The following is a 21361-nucleotide window of genomic DNA, read 5'->3' as shown; positions in this document are numbered from 1 at the left end:
ATCACAGTGTTATAAATATAAAATGTAAAAATGTATACAAATTTGGGTCAATTTGCAATGCTAATAACCATGGAAATGCGTCATTAGTCTGTAGCCTAAATATCTCTTAACAACACAATGCAATAAGACTTTCTGTTAATAAAGTATCTGGTAAGAATCTATTCTAACAATGCATTAACTCGCTGTGCTGCAAAATACAGTCTCTCTCCATGTAGAAACTCTTCAGTCACTCCGCCTCAGGTGTTCATGTAACCGGGTCAGGTGATCAGGACAGGTAGAACAGGTATTACGACTCTCCTTCAGGAAACAGATTGACAAAAACAAGTTAAAAATACATGGATGAGAAGACGCCATTTCGGAGACTCTCACAAATGTCACACTTTACGGTCAGTGATTTGCTTGCTTCTGATTTTATGTGTAGCCTACATATTATCACACTTGCGTCGTTAGATCCGTGTATCTTTTACTCGTTTGTTGGCATGTTTTTTTTGGTTGTTCTTTCGATATTCACTCGTTTTCCCTTGCTGCTTCTACAGAGTCGGCACTCGGCAGTCTTACAAAACTATCAGTACAAAGATTAGTTTATGTCGACATGACATATTCATTCAAAATAACCATACGTTTTTTTATTTCATATTAATATTTTCATATTAAAACTAACAAAGCACAAAGATTATTGTGATTATTGGATATGCACTGTTGATATGCAAAACAAGGCAATTTTCTTACAATTTCTGATACAGCACATTAAAGGAGAACTCCGGTCAATTTTAACATTGAGCTCATTTTTTTTGTAAATTTGGAGTGCTGTCAGTACAGAGAACAACGACAGAAATCGGTGTTGCCTACACCGTGTTATCCTCTTTTTAAAATCTGCACCCTGTTGACTTCAATGGGGCAAGTTTTAAACCTGCTTTTAGCCTCTTAACATCCTTGATGTGTCATTACAAGTGCACAGCCAATGTGAGTGATTCCTTCAGAGTGAACACGAGTGAGTCTGACTGCAGTAGATGTGAAAGATATGAATAAAAATGATGTTAATTCAGCCAGCGCACATACCTGTATTTACATCCTGTTTTCAGTGGAAGTCCACAGTAGTCGATTGCAGAGTTCACGCGCATTGGTTTAGTACCTATGATCACGCGCGTGAACTCGACAATCGATTACTATGGACTTTGACCGAAAACAGGATGTAAATACAGGTATGAGCGCTGGCTAAATAAATATTAATCCATATCTAATCCATATCTATGGCTAAATCCATATCTTTCACATCTACTGCAGTCAGATTCACCCGTGTTCACTCTGAAGGAATCACTCACATGACCTGTGCACTTGTAATGACACATGAAGGATGTTAAGAGGCTAAAAGCAGGTTTAGTACTTGCCCCATTGAAGTCAACAGGGTGCAAATTTTAAAAAGAGGATAACATGGTGTAGGCAACACCGATTTCTGCCGTTGTTCTCTGTACTGACAGCACTCCAAATGTACAAAAAAATGAGCTCAATGTTAAAATTGACCGGAGTTCTCCTTTAATACAGTATATTGCAGACCTAAATGGACAACTTAAAAGTGGAATTGCCCTTGCATAATTTCAATACTTAGAGCAAATAAAGAAAGGTCTTTCACCAGTCCTTCAAATGACGTCATGGCCACAGATGTGAGAGTGACAGGAGCCTCTGAAGTCCAGTGTGTTTTCTGGAGCCCAGGATGATAGTAGAGCGTTTGAAACAGCAGGGAACTTCACACTGCTCCAGTGATCTGTTGAAGACCTGTGTGAAGATTGGGCTCTGAATCACTGATCCAGTTCATCTCAGAGGTCCAGATCTGGGCTTTGTGCAGTCAGACCAGTTCTTCCACAGTAAACCAGTACTTTATAGACTTCAGAAGAAAAGGATCCTCTCCTCCACAAACTGCTGCTACTACACAGTTGTACTCTAAATCTCTAGAATGTCATTGTAGTATGTTATTACTGTACTACTTTAATAAAATAGTCTAAATATTGTAAGACTGGAAAAACTGGAAGAGAGGGCAACTCTGAGAAAACAAAGGAAATAACATTTCTCTCTTGTGAAGTTAGCTATTCAGCCATTAGCCATCACCATTTGCGACGCAAGTCAGAATCATCCTAATCTAAATCTCTTTCCCTTGACCCCCCATTTCAGCGGGGGTTCCTTCTCTCTCTCATGTTGAGATCACCTGAAGTTCACCCACAAATCTAGGCCTATATGGTTTAATGTGAATAATTATCATACAGTATTACACATGTTTGGTATCATTTGAAATGTCTCAGGTTTATGTCGGGTTTAGCCTACATATTTTGCTCTTTATTTCTGAGCATTTTGATGTTCTGACATAATAAAATTCGTTAGCCTCATAGCATAATTGCCTAAGTCATATTTCAATGTTTTTGGAAAACAAGAAAAAACTAAATTTTTAGAAATCACATTGTTATTTTTTATTGATATTATAACAGTACATTCAACCAGATGTGTGAACAAGTATGCAAAAAGAAAAAGACCCATCATCAATTGCCTAACAAATAAAAGTGACTTAGGCAGAAAATGCCATGACTTAGGCATTTTTCTCTTACATATAAATACAAACATAACATAACAAAAGTTGTTTTACTTTCCTAAATATAACCAAGATGTGTAAATTGCCAACCTTAACCAAGTTGTTTCTTAATGTATAACCTTAACCACTGTTTTCCTTTTCCACCCTTAATCGAAGTTCCACTCAGGTGCTGTCACGTCTCTGTTTGAGTTTAGTTCTGATTTAGTTTTCCCTTGTCTGTTCCATTAGTTAATCTGTCTCACCTGTGCCCTGTTAATCACCCCATTTATTAGCTCGTTAATTTTGCCCCAGCTGTGTCTTATCTGCCGGATGTGTTTCCCCAGTGTATTTTAGCCATGTGTTTTCTTTGAGTCTTTGTTAACTAAAAAACGCCCCAACCTAAAAAACTAAACAGAGTAAGGGAAGTTGTCTTTGGAGGAGAATGTGGAAAAATTCCTCGTCTACTATCCCTCCTCTCATCGGCCCAACTGATCCAGAGCCAGTCGCCTGCGCGGCTGATCCAGAGCCTGACGCCTGCGCAGCTGATCCAGAGCCAGTCGCCTGCGCGGCTGATCCAGAGCCTGACGCCTGCGCAGCTGATCCAGAGCCTGACGCCTGCGCGGCTGATCCAGAGCCAGACGCCTGCGCGGCTGATCCAGAGCCAGACCAGACGCCTGCGCGGCTGATCCAGAGCCAGACCAGACGCCTGCGCGGCTGATCCAGAGCCAGACCAGACGCCTGCGCGGCTGATCCAGAGCCAGACCAGACGCCTGCGCGGCTGATCCAGAGCCAGACCAGACGCCTGCGCGGCTGATCCAGAGCCAGACGCCTGAGCGGCTGATCCAGAGCCAGACGCCTGCGCGGCTGATCCAGAGCCTGACGCCTGCGCGGCTGATCCAGAGCCTGGCGCCTGCGCGGCTGATCCAGAGCCAGACGCCTGCGCGGCTGATCCAGAGCCAGACGCCTGCGCGGCTGATCCAGAGCCTGACGCCTGCGCGGCTGATCCAGAGCCAGGCCAGACGCCTGCGTGCGCGGCTGATCCAGAGCCAGACGCCTGCGCGGCTGATCCAGAGCCTGACGCCTGCGCGGCTGATCCAGAGCCAGGCCAGACGCCTGCGTGCGCGGCTGATCCAGAGCCAGACGCCTGCGCGGCTGATCCAGAGCCAGACGCCTGCGCGGCTGATCCAGAGCCGATCCAGAGCCAGACGCCTGCGTGGCTGATCCAGAGCCAGACGCCTGCGCGGCTGATCCAGAGCCGATCCAGAGCCAGACGCCTGCGCGGCTGATCCAGAGCCAGACGCCTGCGCGGCTGATCCAGAGCCAGACGCCTGCGCGGCTGATCCAGAGCCAGACGCCTGCGCGGCTGATCCAGAGCCAGACGCCTGCGCGGCTGATCCAGAGCCAGACGCCTGCGCGGCTGATCCAGAGCCGATCCAGTGCCAGACGCCTGCGCGGCTGATCCAGAGCCAGACGCCTGCGCGGCTGATCCAGAGCCAGACGCCTGCGCGGCTGATCCAGAGCCAGACGCCTGCGCGGCTGATCCAGAGCCAGACGCCTGCGCGGCTGATCCAGAGCCAGACGCCTGCGCGGCTGATCCAGAGCCTGACGCCTGCGCGGCTGATCCAGAGCCAGTCGCCTGCGCGGCTGATCCAGAGCCAGTCGCCTGCGCGGCTGATCCAGAGCCAGTCAAGTCACTGCTTCCTACAATGCCCCTTCGCCGACTTAGGAGGAAGAGGACCTGTCAGTCTCGCCAGAATCCGGAGGACGTACCCGGAGTCCTCGCCCTGTCGCCTCTGCGCCTCTCACTACCGGCCACGCCTCTGTGCCTAGACAAGACAGTGTCATCGATTTCACTAAATCAGGATCTGATTCAGCTCTGGAGGCTTTACTGGCTGTTTCCTCTTCTATCTGTTGCCCCATGTCCACGTCATGACCTTCTTTCTTAGGTCTACTCTTATCTAAATCCTCTAACTCCACTACAAGGGTATCATCTTTATTTCCTGACAATAAAGCAGAAAATGCTGTTGAGTATTTTAACACAGTAAATCATGTTACATTCATAGGTTCACTGCAAAAAAATCTAAATCTTACCAAATACTTATGTCTAGTCAAAATGTCTAATTTCTAAAAAAAATCTATTTGCACTTAAAATAAAAAGTAAATGCTTAATTACTTCACTTGCCTAAAATTGCCTAAATGTCTTTTTATGGTGACGTTTCTTAAGTGTAAAGATTTGTTCTGACCAGAAATGAGGTAATATTTTGCTAGTGTTGGCTAGCTACTTCATCATATCTTCTTGCAAAAAATGTGATTTCAAGTTAAAATACAGTTTATAATCCCTTTCATTAACTGAAATTACATTTAGTATCTAGACAATTGAAGAAATATGAACTCTTACCAGATGAAAACGAATCAAACAGAAGAGCTAACATCACTTCTGGACATCTGTCTTCCCATGTTTTCTGCCATTTTGTTTGTATCAAAACTGCCTAAGTCAAAGAGATGACTAAGGCAGATAGTGTTTTTGGATTCTAATAAGTGTTGTGATTGGCTAAGAACATAGGCAGAAAGGCAGGATGATGCAGCATTGGTTTGACAGTAAAGTTAGGCAGATATCTCAATTTGGCCAAAAAATGACTTAGGCAATTATGCTATGAGGCTAACGAATTGTAAACATTTGATTTTATTCTGACTTGCTCTGAAATTGTTTTCCCAGGTAGATTAAACGGATTCGTATGTTACCGCAAAATCTGCATCAGATTAGTGACGACAAATTTTTGCACTAATTCAAGTGTACTTGGTTCGCAAAGAGAAGAAGTGAATTTCCATTTAGGACAGCAAATGCTGCTTGACCAATCTAAATTTGGGTGTGTCTTACCTCTGTTTTAATTTAATGTTACTTTAGAAAAGTGTATGTGGGAAACCACAGCATGGCCAATCCAAAGCTATTATAAGAGAAGTATTGTTGGTCGATTTATATCTGTAGTAGTGGCCATTCCTCTACTGAAGTAAACGTTACTTTAAATTCAATTGTATTCAAAATCACAGGGTCTGTGCAAAAGTATCTTTCCATCTCAGGTATATAGCCAATTATCTCTGTTTAGTGACCGAAGCTGGCGAGTTTGAGGCCTTGTCCACACTGACACGGGTATTAATAATATTTAATAATATTATAATAATATAATAGGCCTATTTATAACCGTGACTTTTTTTACGCGGTTCGGCCGTTCGTCCACACGGAAACGCAGTATCAGGTCACTGAAACCGAACATTTTTGAAAACCCCTGCCAGGGTGAGGATTTTCAGAAACGCCGGTGGCAGTGTTGTCGTGTAGACAGTAAAACCGGGGTTTTTGCTTCTCATTCAGGCTTCTGATTGGCCAACGTGGCTTTACGATCGCCGCCTGCTGGTGTGGCGTGCTCTTGACAGCACCTGATAGCGTGTTTTTGTCTTTTCATGTAGGCGGAGATTTCTTTTAAACCGAGCATGTGTGGACGGGATTTTTTTTTAAAACGCAGGAGGAAAAACTCCGGTTATAAAAAATTACTAATATAAAAACATTGCAAGAATTAGATGCTTTGTTTCCAGACAAGACTTAGAGAAACTTGTGCATGCTTTCATCACCAGCAGGGTGGATTATTGTAATGGACTCCTCACTGGCCTTCCCAAAAAGACCATAAGACAGTTGCAGCTCATACAGAACGCTGAGCAGAACCAGAACATATGAACACATCACACCAGTCCTCTCAATATAAACCCAACAGATCACTCAGATCACTAGGATCATATCAGCTAGAAACACCAAGGGTTCACTCTAAGCATGGCGAGTCCGCTTTTAGCTATTATGCTGGAACCAGCTTCCAGAGGAGATCAGACGTGCTCCTACAGTAGTCACATTTAAATCCAGACTCAAAACACATCTGTTTAGCTATTTATTTACTGAATGAGCACTGTGCCAATGTTCGTCCGACTGTTTGTACTGTATTTTATTTTATTTTATTTTTCTAAACTGTTTTAATTATTCTTATTTCTTTTTATTATTTAAATTTCTTCTATGTAAAGCACTTTAAATTGCCATTGTGTATGAAATGTGCTACATAAATAAACTTGCCTTGCCTAATATGAATGGGTAAAATATAAGTAAAGAGTTAAAAAGAATAATCAAATGTGCTGCTGAACTATTATATAAATTACCATTATTGGCATTTTAACCTAAATTCAAGGTTGTGATAAAATGGAGTCAGAATGGAGTCCAGTTGAATTGGAACTAGATTACTTTGCCACGCGGAAAAGACAGTAACGCGCAGAGACCTTCAGCCGTTCTATCGGAAACTGCCATAGGACCAATTTAGACGGGGTTACAATATTATATATGATTTGTTCTTTATTTTTCCATGTGCAGGTCTGAAGTCAGTTTGTCATTATGGAGAACAGAGGGAACAGAGAGAGATCTACATCTGCAGAACCCAGCAGTGTGTCTCTGAAGAGTAACAGATCAATGCCTCAGCCTCCTAAATTCAGTGATGAAGCAGTGACCTCTGACCCCAGGTGAGATATAATCCAGTATTAGAGACAACAGACTTATCATAATAAACTAAACAGCTGACAGAACTAAAGGAAGAATTATTTCTGTGTGTTTCTCAGGATCTTCTGGAGACGGAGAGATTCATCTGCAGAACCCAGCTGTGTGTCTCTGAAGAGTAACAGATCAATGCCTCAGCCTCCTAAATTCAGTGATAAAGCAGTGACCTCTGACCCCAGGCGAGGGTAAACATGTAGTGGGGGATTTAAAGGGATAGTTCACCCAAAAAACTGAAAATGATCCCATTATTTACTCACCCTAAAGCCATCCTAGGTGTATATGACATTCTTCTTTCAGACGAAGTGCCAGTGAATTGTACATCCATTCATCATAAAGAGGTCTCTTTTCCACTGTACTCGACGCATATGGCCATTTGCAGAAAGCTAGTTATTATATTTTATAAAGTTTTAAATATGGATAATTTCTTACAAAAAATAATGCTTTGCTTCAGAAAACCTTTATTAACGTCTGGAGTCGTGTGGAGCACTTTTATGATGGATGGATGCATTGTTTTTGATCTTCAAAATCTCAAATGATCCACTGGAGGCAAGTTGAGAGATGAGAACCCAAGTGCAGTTTATTATAAACAAAACCAAACATGAAACAAAAACATGACGTGGCATAAAAATTCAAAACAAGACATGATCATGAACAGAACTCACAAACAGTGGTTACAGGAAACAATACTTGACAAAGACACATGGCAAACATGAGGGCTTAAATACACAGACTAATGACAAGACAAGGGACACCTGTGAACAATGATCAGACAATTAACCAATGACAAGACACATGGCAGGATCACATGACAGACATGGAAACATGACATGAACAAACCCAAAACGTGGCAATTCACTGCCATTATAAAGCTTGAAAGAGCCTGGATATGTTTTCTTATAACTCTGATTGTATTCGTCTGAAAGAAGAAAGTCATAAACACCTAGGATGGTCATTTATCTGCTCTATGGGATTCAAAAACACACTAAATGCAGAGATGGTTTTTTTTTTTTTTTTTTTACCTCAAATCTATGGACAAAAGTTCAGTGATAGGAAATTAACTTGGACTTTACCTTTTTTTATTAACATTTTGAATGTTTACTTTAATGTTAAACTGAAATTTAAATTAATTTTTTCTGTATAATTAATGTCTTACAAGATTGACATATATATTATTTTACTATATGGTTTATATCTAGATTTTATTTATACATTTAAATCCTTAATATCATTTTTTTAATCTGTTTGTTGTTGTTGTTGTTTTTGTTGTTTCAGCAGAATAAATAGAGACCGATCCGCCTCAGTCTTCAGTCTTCATAAACTACAGAGAGTCAAAGACCGACACAAAGCCAGCATGAAGAACAAGTATGAGAGATTATTTGAGGGACTGAAACTCCAAGGGAATGAAACCCTCCTGAACAGGATCTACACACAGCTCTACATCATAGAGGGAGAGAGAGAAGGAGTGAATGAAGAACATGAGGTTTTACAGATGGAGAAAACAGCCAGAACACAACACTCACAAGACACTCCAGTCTACTGCAATGACATCTTTAAAGCCTCTCCTGAACCAGGACGCCAGGAGAAAGAGCAGATCAAGACTGTTCTTACTAAAGGCATCGCTGGAATCGGGAAAACCGTCTCTGTGCAGAAGTTCATTCTGGACTGGGCCGAGGGAAAAGCCAATCAGGATGTAGATTTCATGTTTGTGCTTCCATTTCGAGAGCTGAACTTGATCCGAGATCATCAGTACAGTCTTCACAGACTTCTGCTGGACTTTCATCCTGAACTTCAAGATCTGGACTCAGAGATTTATGAGGAGTGTAAAGTTGTGTTCATCTTTGATGGTCTGGATGAAAGCAGAATCACACTGATGTTTTCAGACGCTCAGGAAGTTTCTGATGTGACTGAGACTTCATCAGTGGGTGTGTTGATGTCAAAGAAAGTTTCTGATGTGATGTCGAAGCTCTTAAATATAAAGCTGCTTGTTTCAGATGATGAGAAAGTTTCTGTGACTGAGACTTCATCAGTGGGTGTGTTTGAGACTTCATCAGTGGGTGTGTTGATGTCAAAGCTCATGAAAGGAGATCTGCTTCCCTCGGCTCTCATCTGGATCACCTCCAGACCAGCAGCAGCCAATCAGATCCCCTCCAAATACATCCACCGCCTGACAGAGATTCAGGGATTCAATGAGCCTCAGAAGGAAGAATATTTCAGGAAGAGAATCAGTGACGAGCATCAAGCCAGCAGAATCATCTCACACATCAGAAGAGCAAGAAGCCTCCACATCATGTGCCACATACCTGTCTTCTGCTGGATCTCCTCCACTGTGCTTCAGAAGCTCCTGGAAGAAGATCTGAGTGCAGAAATCCCTCAAACTCTGACTGAAATGTACATCCAGTTCCTGCTGATTCAGATCAACATGAGGAATCAGAAGTATGAAGAGAGAGATCCAGAGAAACTCTTGTGGTCAAACAGAGAATTGATTGGGAAACTTGCTAAAGTGGCTTTCCATCAGCTGATGAAGGGCAATGTGATGTTCTATGAGGAGGACCTGAGAGAGAGCGGCATAGACGTCACTGACGCCTCAGTGCATTCTGGGATTTGCACTGAGATCTTTAAGGAGGAATCTGTGATTCATCAGAGGAAAGTCTACAGCTTTATTCATCTGAGCGTTCAGGAGTTTCTCGCTGCTTTCTATGTGTTTTACTGTTATTTAATGAAGAACAAGGAACCACTGCATGAATTCAATTTTTCCAGATCTGACTCTCTGTATGGTCTACTAACATCAGCAGTAGATAAAGCCCTCAAGAGTGAGAATGGACGGCTGGATCTGTTCCTGCGGTTCCTGCTGGGCATCTCACTGGAGTCCAATCAGAGACTCTTACAGGATCTACTGACACACACAGAGAACAGCTTACTGACCATCAGGAGAATCACACAGTACATTCAACAGAAGATCAAAGAGGAGCAGAATATTAATCCTCTCTCAGCTGATCAATCCATCAATCTGTTCCTCTGTCTGCTGGAAGTGAGAGATCAGACTCTGTCCAGAGAGATTCAGGAGTTTGTGAAATCAGACAAACCCTCAGAGAAGAAACTCTCTCCGTCTCACTGCTCTACAATCTCCTATATGCTTCAGATCTCAGAGGAGGCGCTGGATGAGCTGAACCCCATGAAATACAACACATCAGATGAGGGTAGAAGAAGACTGGTACCAGCTGTGATCAACTGCAGAAAAGCTCTGTGAGTGTTTAATCATTAATAGCTAAAGAATCCTTTTTAATAATGCACCTTACATCTTTAAAGGGGTCATGACTAGGGTTGCCACCCGTCCCGTAGAATACGCAATCGTCCCGTATTTAAAGGTAAAATGATGCGTCCCGTATCAAACCAGTACAGGACACTATTTGTCCCGTATATTACATAGACCCACATAGTTAAATAAACAAATAAGGATTTTTCAGTGTGAATAATACTAATAGTAATTAATGAAATCAATTTCACGGGATATAGTAGAGAAGCTCAGTTGCACGTGATTGCATGTTAGCATCTTTTTCCCCATAGCCACAGTTTCGAGAACATGCGCCATAAACAGGCGTAATGCGCAGTTTTATAAAACATGTTGAGCTCACTCATCTCTCCAGATATCTGAATGGGAAAAAGGTATCAGTGGGTCTGTCCTGTAACTAATGATGAACGTAAGGCGAACTGCACAGTTTCATTTGTTCACGCGGTGGACTTCTGACTTACAGCATTGTGCCATGACAGACAAATCTGTGCTTTTAAAGGTATAACGTTAGGCCTATTGTTTTTTTGTTTTTGGATAATCTCTTAATATAATATTACGTACATTGTCAGAGTTGATAGACAGGTAATTATATTTGTAGATGTTATTAGACAGATTAATTCATATATTATAATTAATCTTATTTATTAATTTATCGTTTATAAATATTAATCATATCTATGCATAATAAATGGTGATTCTATCTGTCATACACAATTTATGACATTTTAAAAAAGTTTAAAAAGTGCGAAATTATTTAAATAAAAATGGGACAAATAATGAAATAATAATTTAAGTTACAATTTAAGTAGTAAATAAATAAAATAATAAATAATAAAATCATCCCATCCATGCAAAATTGTCAAAAACGTGGCTACTGGTTTAGAATGTTTTTATTATCTATATTTAAAAATAAATAAAATAATCAAATGTAAAATAATCATATAAAATGTTTTCTGTAGCAAGTTCACATACTTGATCCCGTTTCCCATGTTGTGTCATGTTGAAATAATCAGCTCCAAGCTCTTGACACATTTTTCACAGGGTTTGTGTATGGGTGTCCCTTATTCCGCCTCACTGAAGGTGGCAGTCATGACATGGAGTTTTTACACTGTTTGGTCCCACTTTATATTAAGTACAATGTACTTATTGTGTTGATGATGTATTATAAAACACTTTTGCTGCAATTGAGGTGTGATACAGGTAAGGTTAGGGACAGGTGAGGTTTAAGGGTGGGTTAAGGTGTAAGGGAAGGGTCAACAGTGTAATTACAAATGTAATTACATGCAGGTATTTTCAAAATATATAGTACAATGTAAAAACGTGTATGTACACAATAAGTCCATTGTATCAAATTATTCATTTCAATGTAAGTACATATTAATTAAAAGGTAGGTCTATTATTTTATTTTTTTAAGATTCAACGAAAAAAAAAATTGTCATGGTGATTACATAGGTATGAATTTAAACTTAAACTAATTTGCATATCGTGACGTCACTGACTGGGTCTTCAACCCATGCCTTGCAATGGTGCGCCCGAATGAGAATCAAGAAAGAAGCCAATAGATATCAACTAAAGTGGATTTTCAGAGGGAAACAAATAAATTAAATTGACTTTAGAATTCACAAAATGACAGTTAATTGCATTAACATGCAATGTAATACCTATGAAAAAAACATGTTATTGTGTTACATTAATGGTACTAAATTGACAGGGTCGGTCGGGTTATGGCAAACAAGAATATTTTTAAGGATGGCCTAATATAAAGTGGGACCCATTGTTTTGATATATTCCTTGAGGTTCACTTACACTAGGGGTGCCAAACTCAGTTCCCTAGAGCACAGGTCTTCAAACCCTACATTTAAAATAAAATAAAAATTGTTTTCATAAAATCATAGTATAAAAGGAATAAATATGCTAAATATATTTGACCTAAATAATTAACAGACTAATAACACAAAAGAAGAAACTGTGTGACAGTCTGCTGCTGAGTTTGGGTTATTTTTGTGAGGCTCTACAAACAAGTTGACTGAAAGGAAACCGAGGCGACAGAAAGCACATACTGTTTGTTTTATTTATTTTGCAAAAGCACAATGTTCTGTTTTATTGTGAGTGTACACAAATAAAAGTAAATACTTAGCAGTTTCGAACAATCCTACTCTTATCTGTATGACCAAAATGACGGAGTATGTTTTTATGTTGATCGCACCGGCGCCTCACGCGTGACCGGTCTTCGTTTAGCTTTACGTAGTATGGCGGCAAATCAATGCCAATAATCATCGAGCACACAACTGATGCTAGCGCGCGCGGTGAATGACTTCCGCGACAGGATAACAGATCTACACGCGAAGAAACGGGAACTCGCGAGCTCATTCAAACCCTGCGCGCGCGCATGACATCATCTCAGCACGCAATACAAGCCCTCGCGCGCGCGCATGATCATTCCCCACGCGCTCGCGCTTTATCTGCTCTCGCCTGCTGCTTTTGCTCGCTCGAACAGTTTTATTTTTGGCAGTCGAGGGGCGGGACTTACTGTTTTAATAAACTCAAATGTCATTGGTTACTTTTCCCCTTTTCCAGAAGTCAGTTGCGATTGGACGCCTGTCCAATGACTCGTAATTCACTTGACTTGAGACATGAGACATCACTTCATTTGTTTTATTTATTGTGGTTTATTAATGTGTAATGTGATTTAATGCATTGTTAATATAGAATAGATTCTTACCAGATACTTTATTAACAAAGTCTTATTGCGTTGTGTTGTTAAGAGATATTTAGGCTACAGACTAATGACGCATTTCCATGGTTATTAGCATTGCAAATTGACCAAATATTTTATAAATTTTTAGGTAATATAAGTGGTTAATTATGTTTTCTATTAAATGCAAAAGGGGTTCTGGCTTCTCAAGTTAAGATACAGTACACAGCATGAATTAGCTTACAAATGCCTTTTCAGAATTTGCTACAAAATATAGAGGAACAAAATTAAACCCAGCAAATTATTAAACACAGTAAATTAGATATTAAAATATTATATAGTGATCTTAACCATCTAACTTTTTGTAAGCTAATAACCTAATAAGAGAAAGTATGAACGTGCAGTATTAGTTGAGGTTATTTTATGATTTAGATCAAACTAACATAAAATCACAGCATTAGCTATAAAATGGAGTTTGCAAGCCTGAATAGTGGAGGAAAACTAATAATTGGGTAACAGATAAATAAAGATGGAAAAAAATCGATTCTCGGCGTTTGAGAATCGATTTTGAATCGACCACATTTTAAAAAACGATTAATCGAAAAATCGATTTTTTTGCCCAGCCCTATGAGGCAAGTACAGTACACAGTATAAATGTTTACACCCCATCTGAACATAACATATCTTTAAAAAATAAAATAAAAAATAAAATATGTCCTAGATAAAGAAAAAATTCTGAATTTGTTGGGTTTCAGAGGGGTGTAATCATTTATGCTGTGTACTGTATCTTAACTTGAGAAGCCAGAATCCCTTTTACATTTAATAGAAAATATAATAAACCACTCAAAATGGACATAATAGTAATACACAGGATGATAACAAAAAGCTTACACAACAACTCTTGAATATTGATATAAACAAGTAATGTATCTTTCATCCAAAGCCCTTGTTATATTTGCAACTATTTAATGGATACGTTTTACATTTCTGAGGTTCTCAGAACCAATATAATTTTTGTTGGGTAAACGTAAATAGTGGTGAATGGGAGTATAGTGGTAATGTAGTGGTGAACTACAGCAAATACAGGTGAAACTCGAAAAGTTAGAACATCGTGCAAAAGTTCAAAATTAGAAACAAATTCAAAATTAGAATATTGTGAAAAGGTTTTCATAAGCTGTAAGCCATAATCATCAAAATTATAACAAATAAAGGCTTGAAATATCTCACTTTGCATGTAATGAGTCTATATAATATATTAGTTTCACCTTGTAAGTTGAATTACTGAAATAAATGAACTTTTGCACATGAACTTATATTAAAAAATTTCGAGTTTCACCTGTATGACTTTACATTCCCATTTTTCTCCAATTTCTTTTAGTTATTTTAATGCCAATAACACAAATCACAGTGTTATGAATATAAAATGTAAAAATTTATACAAATTTGGGTCAATTTGCAATGCTAATAACTATGGAAATGCATCATTAGTCTGTAGCCTAAATATCTCTTAACAACACAACGCAATAAGACTTTCTGTTAATAAAGTATCTGGTAAGAATCTATTCTATATTAACAATGCATTAAATCACATTACACATTAATAAACCACAATAAATAAAACAAATGAAGTGATGTCTCATGTCTCAAGTCAAGTGAATTACGAGTCATTGGACAGGCGTCCAATCGCAACTGACTTCTGGAAAAGGGGAAAAGTAACCAATGACATTTGAGTTTATTAAAACAGTAAGTCCCGCCCCTCGACTGCCAAAAATAAAACTGTTCGAGCGAGCAAAAGCAGCAGGCGAGAGCAGATAAAGCGCGAGCGCGTGGGGAATGATCATGCGCGCGCGAGAGGGCTTGTATTGCGTGCTGAGATGATGTCATGCGCGCGCGCAGGGTTTGAATGAGCTCGCGAATTCCCGTTTCTTCGCGTGTAGATCTGTTATCCTCTCGCGGAAGTCATTCACCGCGCGCTCTAGCATCAGTTGTGTGCTCGGTGATTATTGGCATTGATTTGCCGCCATATTTACGTTGTGTGGGTAGATGAACGAGACCGGGTAACAGAAATTACTCTGGCCAGATTTTATTCTGCATGAATAAAAAGACAAATGAATCAAAACAAGCATGACTCTGTGGCCATCTCTCACAATTATCTCTCGCGAACTGAAGGAGAGCAACCAGAACCGAAACATGAGTATTAAAGGAGCCACGCGCCATATTTAGCAATACTGAAAAATAACCATATAACCATAGAAACATGACATCTCAAATAAAAGAAATAATCATTAAAATAATAAATTAAATTAAATATTAAAAGAATAATATATTCCAGAATAATAAATGAGTATATAAATATAACAAATGATAATAACAAAGGGAGAGATTTTGAGTGAAATTAATAAATAAATATAACACTCGTTACACGCGCACACAACATATTCCAGCATTGCAAACTTGACATCGCAGCCTGTTCATTATCAAAATAAAATGGTCAATCTAACATAGAAGAAATTACATAATCTTAAATAGTCAGTAATAGCATTTGTGCCATTCAGCGTGAGCACCGCTCCACTGTGGGGTTTCCAACCACATTTCTGCGCATGTGAAGAGGATAATTTTTTCCGTCGATATTTGAAAGCTAGTGAAGTACGAAGCCTATAATAAATAATAATTTAACATCCAAATACATCGCGCATATGGAAACATTTGGATTCGAATGAGAGAGTAAGGCTACGTGAGCCCAACCCCAGTTTCACTTTAAATTATTTTGTTTTAGCTTGTTTGTTATTTACTGATATTTTTTCATTCTTAATTTGCATCCCTATATATATATAGCTAGATCAAATTAGTGCAGAATCAACTTTGCGTTGCAATCGAGTCAAGGATCAAGTGCATGTGCATCATCAAAAGCGATTGTTAGGAAAAGTGCTGAGCTGTATTTTTGTGCTATCTAGTGGTTTAAAGTAGAATAAAGTCAAATGCGCATTTAGCCCCGTTTTATAGCATTTAAGTATTCTTATGTTTGGCTTGACTGGGTATAAAGTGTTTTAATTCTACTATATATGGTGTAAAAACACCTGAGTGCTGCCCTCTTCAGGTTGAACGGTGGCTACTGCAGTTGAATTTTCCTTTTTGAAGTTGTGGTGCCCTGTGACGTAAGCAGGTACGAGCTCACCACGCCCTTGCCTACAGAGAGAGATTCTGTTAAACTGTAATAAGCCTCGTGTTTTGTTTAAAACTATCGATTCAGTTATTAATGTTCCGCAACTTGTCTGTGTTGATGCCTCCCCGGCTGTCTGTGAAAACTTTCTAAGCTTTTTTATTGATAAAGTCACTTCCACTTGGGCTGTAATTTCACCTTCTGCCTGGGACCCCTCAGTCTCTGTCCTCTGCTCTGCTGTCTTTGATGAGTTTGAGCCTGTGACTTTGTGTGTGTTACAGGAGATTGTTGGTCATTTGAAGCCCTCAGGTTCTCCACATGATGCTATCCCTCCTCGACTCTTTAAGGAGGACCATCTGTAGGACCATCTGTTCTTGCAGTTGTTAATAGCAGTCTGTCCTCAGGTGTGGTCCTTGAAATTTTTAAACACGCAGTAGTGCAACCTCTGCTTAAAAAACCTGGTCTTGATCCTGCAGATCTTGCAAATTTCAGGTCTATCTCCAAACTACGTTTTCTTTCAAAAATCCTTGAAAAGATGAAATCAAATAATCGCTTTTTTGAAAGACCACAATATCCTCAAAGTTTTCCAGTCCGGTTTTAAATCTCTACACAGCACAGAATCGGCTCTTTTTAAAGTTTATAACGATATCTATTTAGCTACCGATTCTGGTGACTATAGCCGCTTTCCGACCGGAGGAACCTTTTCACAGTTCCTAGAACTATTGGCTAAAGTACTCGTATTAGAGGTCGACCATTATGGGTTTTTTCAGGCCGATGCCGATCTTTTGAAATCCGGGTCAGCCGATGGCCGATTAATGCTGCCGTTTTATTTTGCCTGATATTTGGCCGATTATGTGCTTGTTTTTAACCTCTATTTGAAAGATAAAATGTAACGCAAATAATTATTTAAGATAGACAAGATTTCTCAACAAAAACATTTACTGAACACTTGACCAATCTGCACTTGTACAAAAGACAAAAAGACCTTGAGATATGTTTGGTAATTGTACCTGAATGAATTGAAAATTAATTTGCTACATTTCAGATTAATATATTTGTTTTCCTTAAAATTTTAATTAACAGTAACTTAAACACTTTGCAGTTTGAATGATGTCTTGTATAAACAAAATGACGGTGTATGTTTTTATGTTTCCACTGTTCGATCACATCTGCGCCTCACACACACACACACACACACACACACAAATATAAGTAAACACTTTGCGATTTTAAACACATGCGACTTTTCGATCGCGCCCGCGCCCCTCTCTCCCTCTCTCCCTCTCTCCCTCTCTCCCTCTCTATTTGGAGAACGACTGAGGATGTGGGAAACCATCAAATTCTTTATGGACCACAGCCCTACAATTTTTAACCGGTCAGGCGTGAGAGAGGGGAGGAAATTGCCTGGAGCCATGGCACTCAAAGAGTTATAAATGCTTGGTGTGAGGAGAATAAGTGGAGGGTTGGCCAGGTGTCCTGGTGAGTAGCTACGTTAGAGCTAGTCTAGGCTAGCCTGGTGCAAATTTAACCCGGATAATATAAGGGAACAAGCCAGTCTTTTCAAAATCTTGCCGTCATGTAGAATAGCAAGGTGGGACAACGACTGAAGACATTATTTACTTACATGGTGTCAGTCCAAATCAGAGCTGCAATGTTAGAGATGCACACACTGCACAGGCATCAATCGCTAGTCTCATCGACGCCTCAAATGTCATGTAATACCCTTCCTCAATCCATGCTTTATCAATTTCTCACAATTTAATTAGCGATGTTTATTGTCAGAAAAGAAAAAGAGAGATCGATGCCCCCATCACTGTGTTTGTGTGGGCTATCAGCAGTGGAGAGTGTGTGTGCTGTCGTGAGATGAACGCGTTTTGTTTAGTGGAACAGCTCGACCTGCGACCGGCTGATCTGACGTGCCTGAACCCGTTTGTTTTGCGAATAGCTTATTCTCATTTCAGGCAGGATCACGGTCCCATTGAAGTCAGCACACACGAGTATGTTTACAATGGAGTTATTTTATCCATAATTTTTTTATCAAATAAAACATACAACAAAACATACAACAAAACATACAACAAAATTGATTTAATTTCAATAAAATTTGTTTATTATTATTTGGTTATTGTTATTATACCTGTGAAACAGATTAAATCTGAAAAGACTCAAAGGTTAGACAAAATGTGATACATTTAGTACTAAGGCTGAACGATACATCGAATTTTCATCGTCATCGTGATATGAACTCGCGTGATGAACACATCGCAACAGACAGCCTGACACAATGAATAATGCCTGGTTCAGATTACAAGATTTTTGTGTCTTTTGTTACGATAGTCACGGTGTCAGATTACACGATTTTGACTCCTAAAATCTTGTCGTGTCGGACAAGAAACATGTCAGACAACACGTTGCTTTCCGACCAGTCATCGCGTGCCGTCACACGCACACATTCACTCGCAAACATTCACTCGCACACACACACACTCGCTCATTCGCGCACACACACACACACACACACACACACACACACACACACACTGTCCCTCGCTCACTCACTCACTCACTCACTCACTGTTGCTCGCACTCTCGCTCACATACTCAACCTGTCGTGGAGGACCGTTAAAAAATTAAACATGCTAGTCTTTCTGTCGTGATGTCGTGAAGCAGGTTGTCGTACGTTGTCGCCCACATACGAGATGAAACGATCGAATCTTGCGTCCCGACGCCCGTTGTCGTTTACGAATCCCCACGACACCCTACGTCAAACGGATCGTGCCAAAACCACGCTAAAATCGTGTAATCTGAACCAGGCTGGTAATAAATGTTTGACCTAACACGCAAAGAACCTATTAAATCACTAAGACATGGGAACAGTATAGCTAACATTCACATTTGAATATTTATCGCAAGTCATATCGTCATCGCAATATTAAACAATGTTATCGCACATCGCAGATTTTCCTCATATCGTGCAGCCCTATTTAGTACAGTATCTTGCTATATGATTTTGGAGGTCCTATCAAACAGAATAGATCTGAAGAGTCAAAGCTTAGACAAAATTTGAAACATTTATTAGATGGTTGCGTTCTGGGACTCACACATGCACAAACACATGCAAAGTGACCCATGACAAAATAACAACTAAAAGCTCCCACCACCAGGTACAATTACAAGCAAATAAAAGACAAAGCAACACTAACATGCAACAGCACACAATGACAGACCATGGCAAACGGCATGCAGAATTGCAGTGACAGGATCCCACCACCAAGTAAAATTACAGAACAAAAGGAGAAGGCGCAACCAACAAACAACCACTACAAGCACACAGAACACAAACAAAACAAAAACATGCAGCATGCAAAAAAGAATGAAGGGTACCGAGAACGATACACACCCAATCTTCACAGGCTTCTTTATCCGGACAGGACAGGCAGAGGAGCAGGAATGGGAATGCCGTGAGGGAATGGCATTGGAAATGAGTTTAACCCGGCACTTAAACCCCATGTTAAGCCGACGCATGTCTCCAGGGTCATAGTCATCGTCAGTGAAGTGCTCGCTGCATTTGACGGCTGACTTGGTCACAGAGGCAGCAGTAAAATCCGCCCGCTTGGTAGCCACAAACCTCACCCAGGCACGAATCAACCTTTTGTCCTTGGGGAAATTGTGGACCCTGTGCCCTGTTTTTGAAGAATTTGTACATCCCGCACAAACACAACGGTTTACCATTTTGACAGGTGAATAAGGCGAATATAGCTGCTAGCATACTATTGACTGTGCCGGTAACTCTACTAGTGAGTTCCTCTTATGACGTCACGCCCCAGTCTAGTGGAAGGTAGCGGGAGTGCTTAAAACCACTGTTAAAAGTGCCAACTTTTCATATTATATTCAGCATTTTGGTCTAAAAAACAATGGTGGTCGGTTCTTATCTTTATGTTTAATAAACACATTGCATTATCTTCGTGAAAAATTTAACCTGCAATTTACACTTTAACACCAGAGGTTGACATTTTTTTATTGTTTTTATGGTTTGGCTGTTTTTCGTATGTTTTGTTCTTAATTTGTTTTATATTGTATTTTATGTTTTGTATGAGTTATGTATTGTTGTGTTCTGTTTTTGTATATTCATCTGTACAGCACTTTGGTCTACTTTGGTCGTTTTATTGGTGCTGTAAAAGGGTTTAAGCATTTTTAGATGATTTAGTGTAGACAGACAATTTTTGGAAACCACTAGTGTGGACTGAGAGCATTTTGAAAAGTAAATGCTGTTTTTAAATTGTGGCTTTTCAATTTGAACACTGTAGGAGCTAAAATAGGATTACTTTGTGTATGTTATAATTCAGTATCTCATATAATGTTACTGTGAGTTGACCCCATCTAGGGGTTGAAGTTGGAGACTCAGGGCCTCTGGGGATAATGGACCTGTGACTTCACCTGGGGGTGTGGTCAGAGCCGAAAGTGACAGTCTTTGATAGGGCTGGGCGATATGGATTTTTTTTTTATCACGATATGTTTTTCCATATTGATCGATCTCGATTCTTATCACGATATGTAGTTTTTGCAGATTCTGCCAGTGTAAGGGACATCCTGAAGCTTGAAGAAACAAGATATTCACTGAAACTTTAGAATAAAGATTAATAACATAAAAAATTAAACAATATGCCTTTCAATAATGAGCACAAAATATTTTTGTTAAGGTCTTCATGCAGCCAAAGGATTCACATTACACTCCCACATTGTATGAATCTTTCTATTGGTCAAGAGAGCAGCGTATTTGGAGGTATTGAAAAATGCAAAAATAAAAGGTTGTGCACATCATTTGTAATTGCAAACATGAGTCATCTCCCTTTATACAATAATACAAACTTTTACTTATTGAAACATTGTATATAAACTAACAGCTGTGACAACTATAACATCAAATTGCTTTGGCTGGACAGTGAACATCTCAAGTACAAAAAGAGTAAACATGGCCCTGGCACAAATACTACCTGAAAGATTAAGGTAGATCTCTAGAATTGTTTTATAAGTAGAATGAAATCTGAGCCAAAATTGCACAAATATGTAAACATAG

The 21361-nt window shown here is 39.7% G+C and overlaps 1 protein-coding gene across 3 annotated transcripts in view; it reads left to right on the top strand.

Moving 5' to 3' along the window:
- Positions 1 to 313: 313 nt before the first annotated feature.
- LOC307168019 (NLR family CARD domain-containing protein 3-like) overlaps positions 314 to 21361 on the top strand; it is a gene marked incomplete at its 3' end in the record, with an annotated part of 34640 nt that continues 13592 nt past the window's right edge. The window contains exons 1-4 of one of the 3 annotated variants that reach the window (XM_079887502.1): positions 314 to 386; positions 6960 to 7105; positions 7202 to 7324; positions 8412 to 10382. In XM_079887502.1, the coding sequence (XP_079743628.1) occupies positions 6981 to 7105; positions 7202 to 7324; positions 8412 to 10382 (2219 nt within the window). In that variant the 5' untranslated portion in view covers positions 314 to 386; positions 6960 to 6980. Of the gene's footprint in view, positions 387 to 6959; positions 7106 to 7201; positions 7325 to 8411; positions 10387 to 21361 lie in introns of those variants that run through there. The other 2 variants (XM_079887503.1, XM_079887504.1) reach the window with 2 other exon arrangements.

The sequence above is a fragment of the Squalius cephalus genome (assembly GCF_949319135.1).
Source record: "Squalius cephalus genome assembly, chromosome: 12".
Lineage (NCBI taxonomy): Eukaryota > Metazoa > Chordata > Actinopteri > Cypriniformes > Leuciscidae > Squalius > Squalius cephalus.
This window is presented reverse-complemented; position numbering and strand designations above follow the sequence as displayed.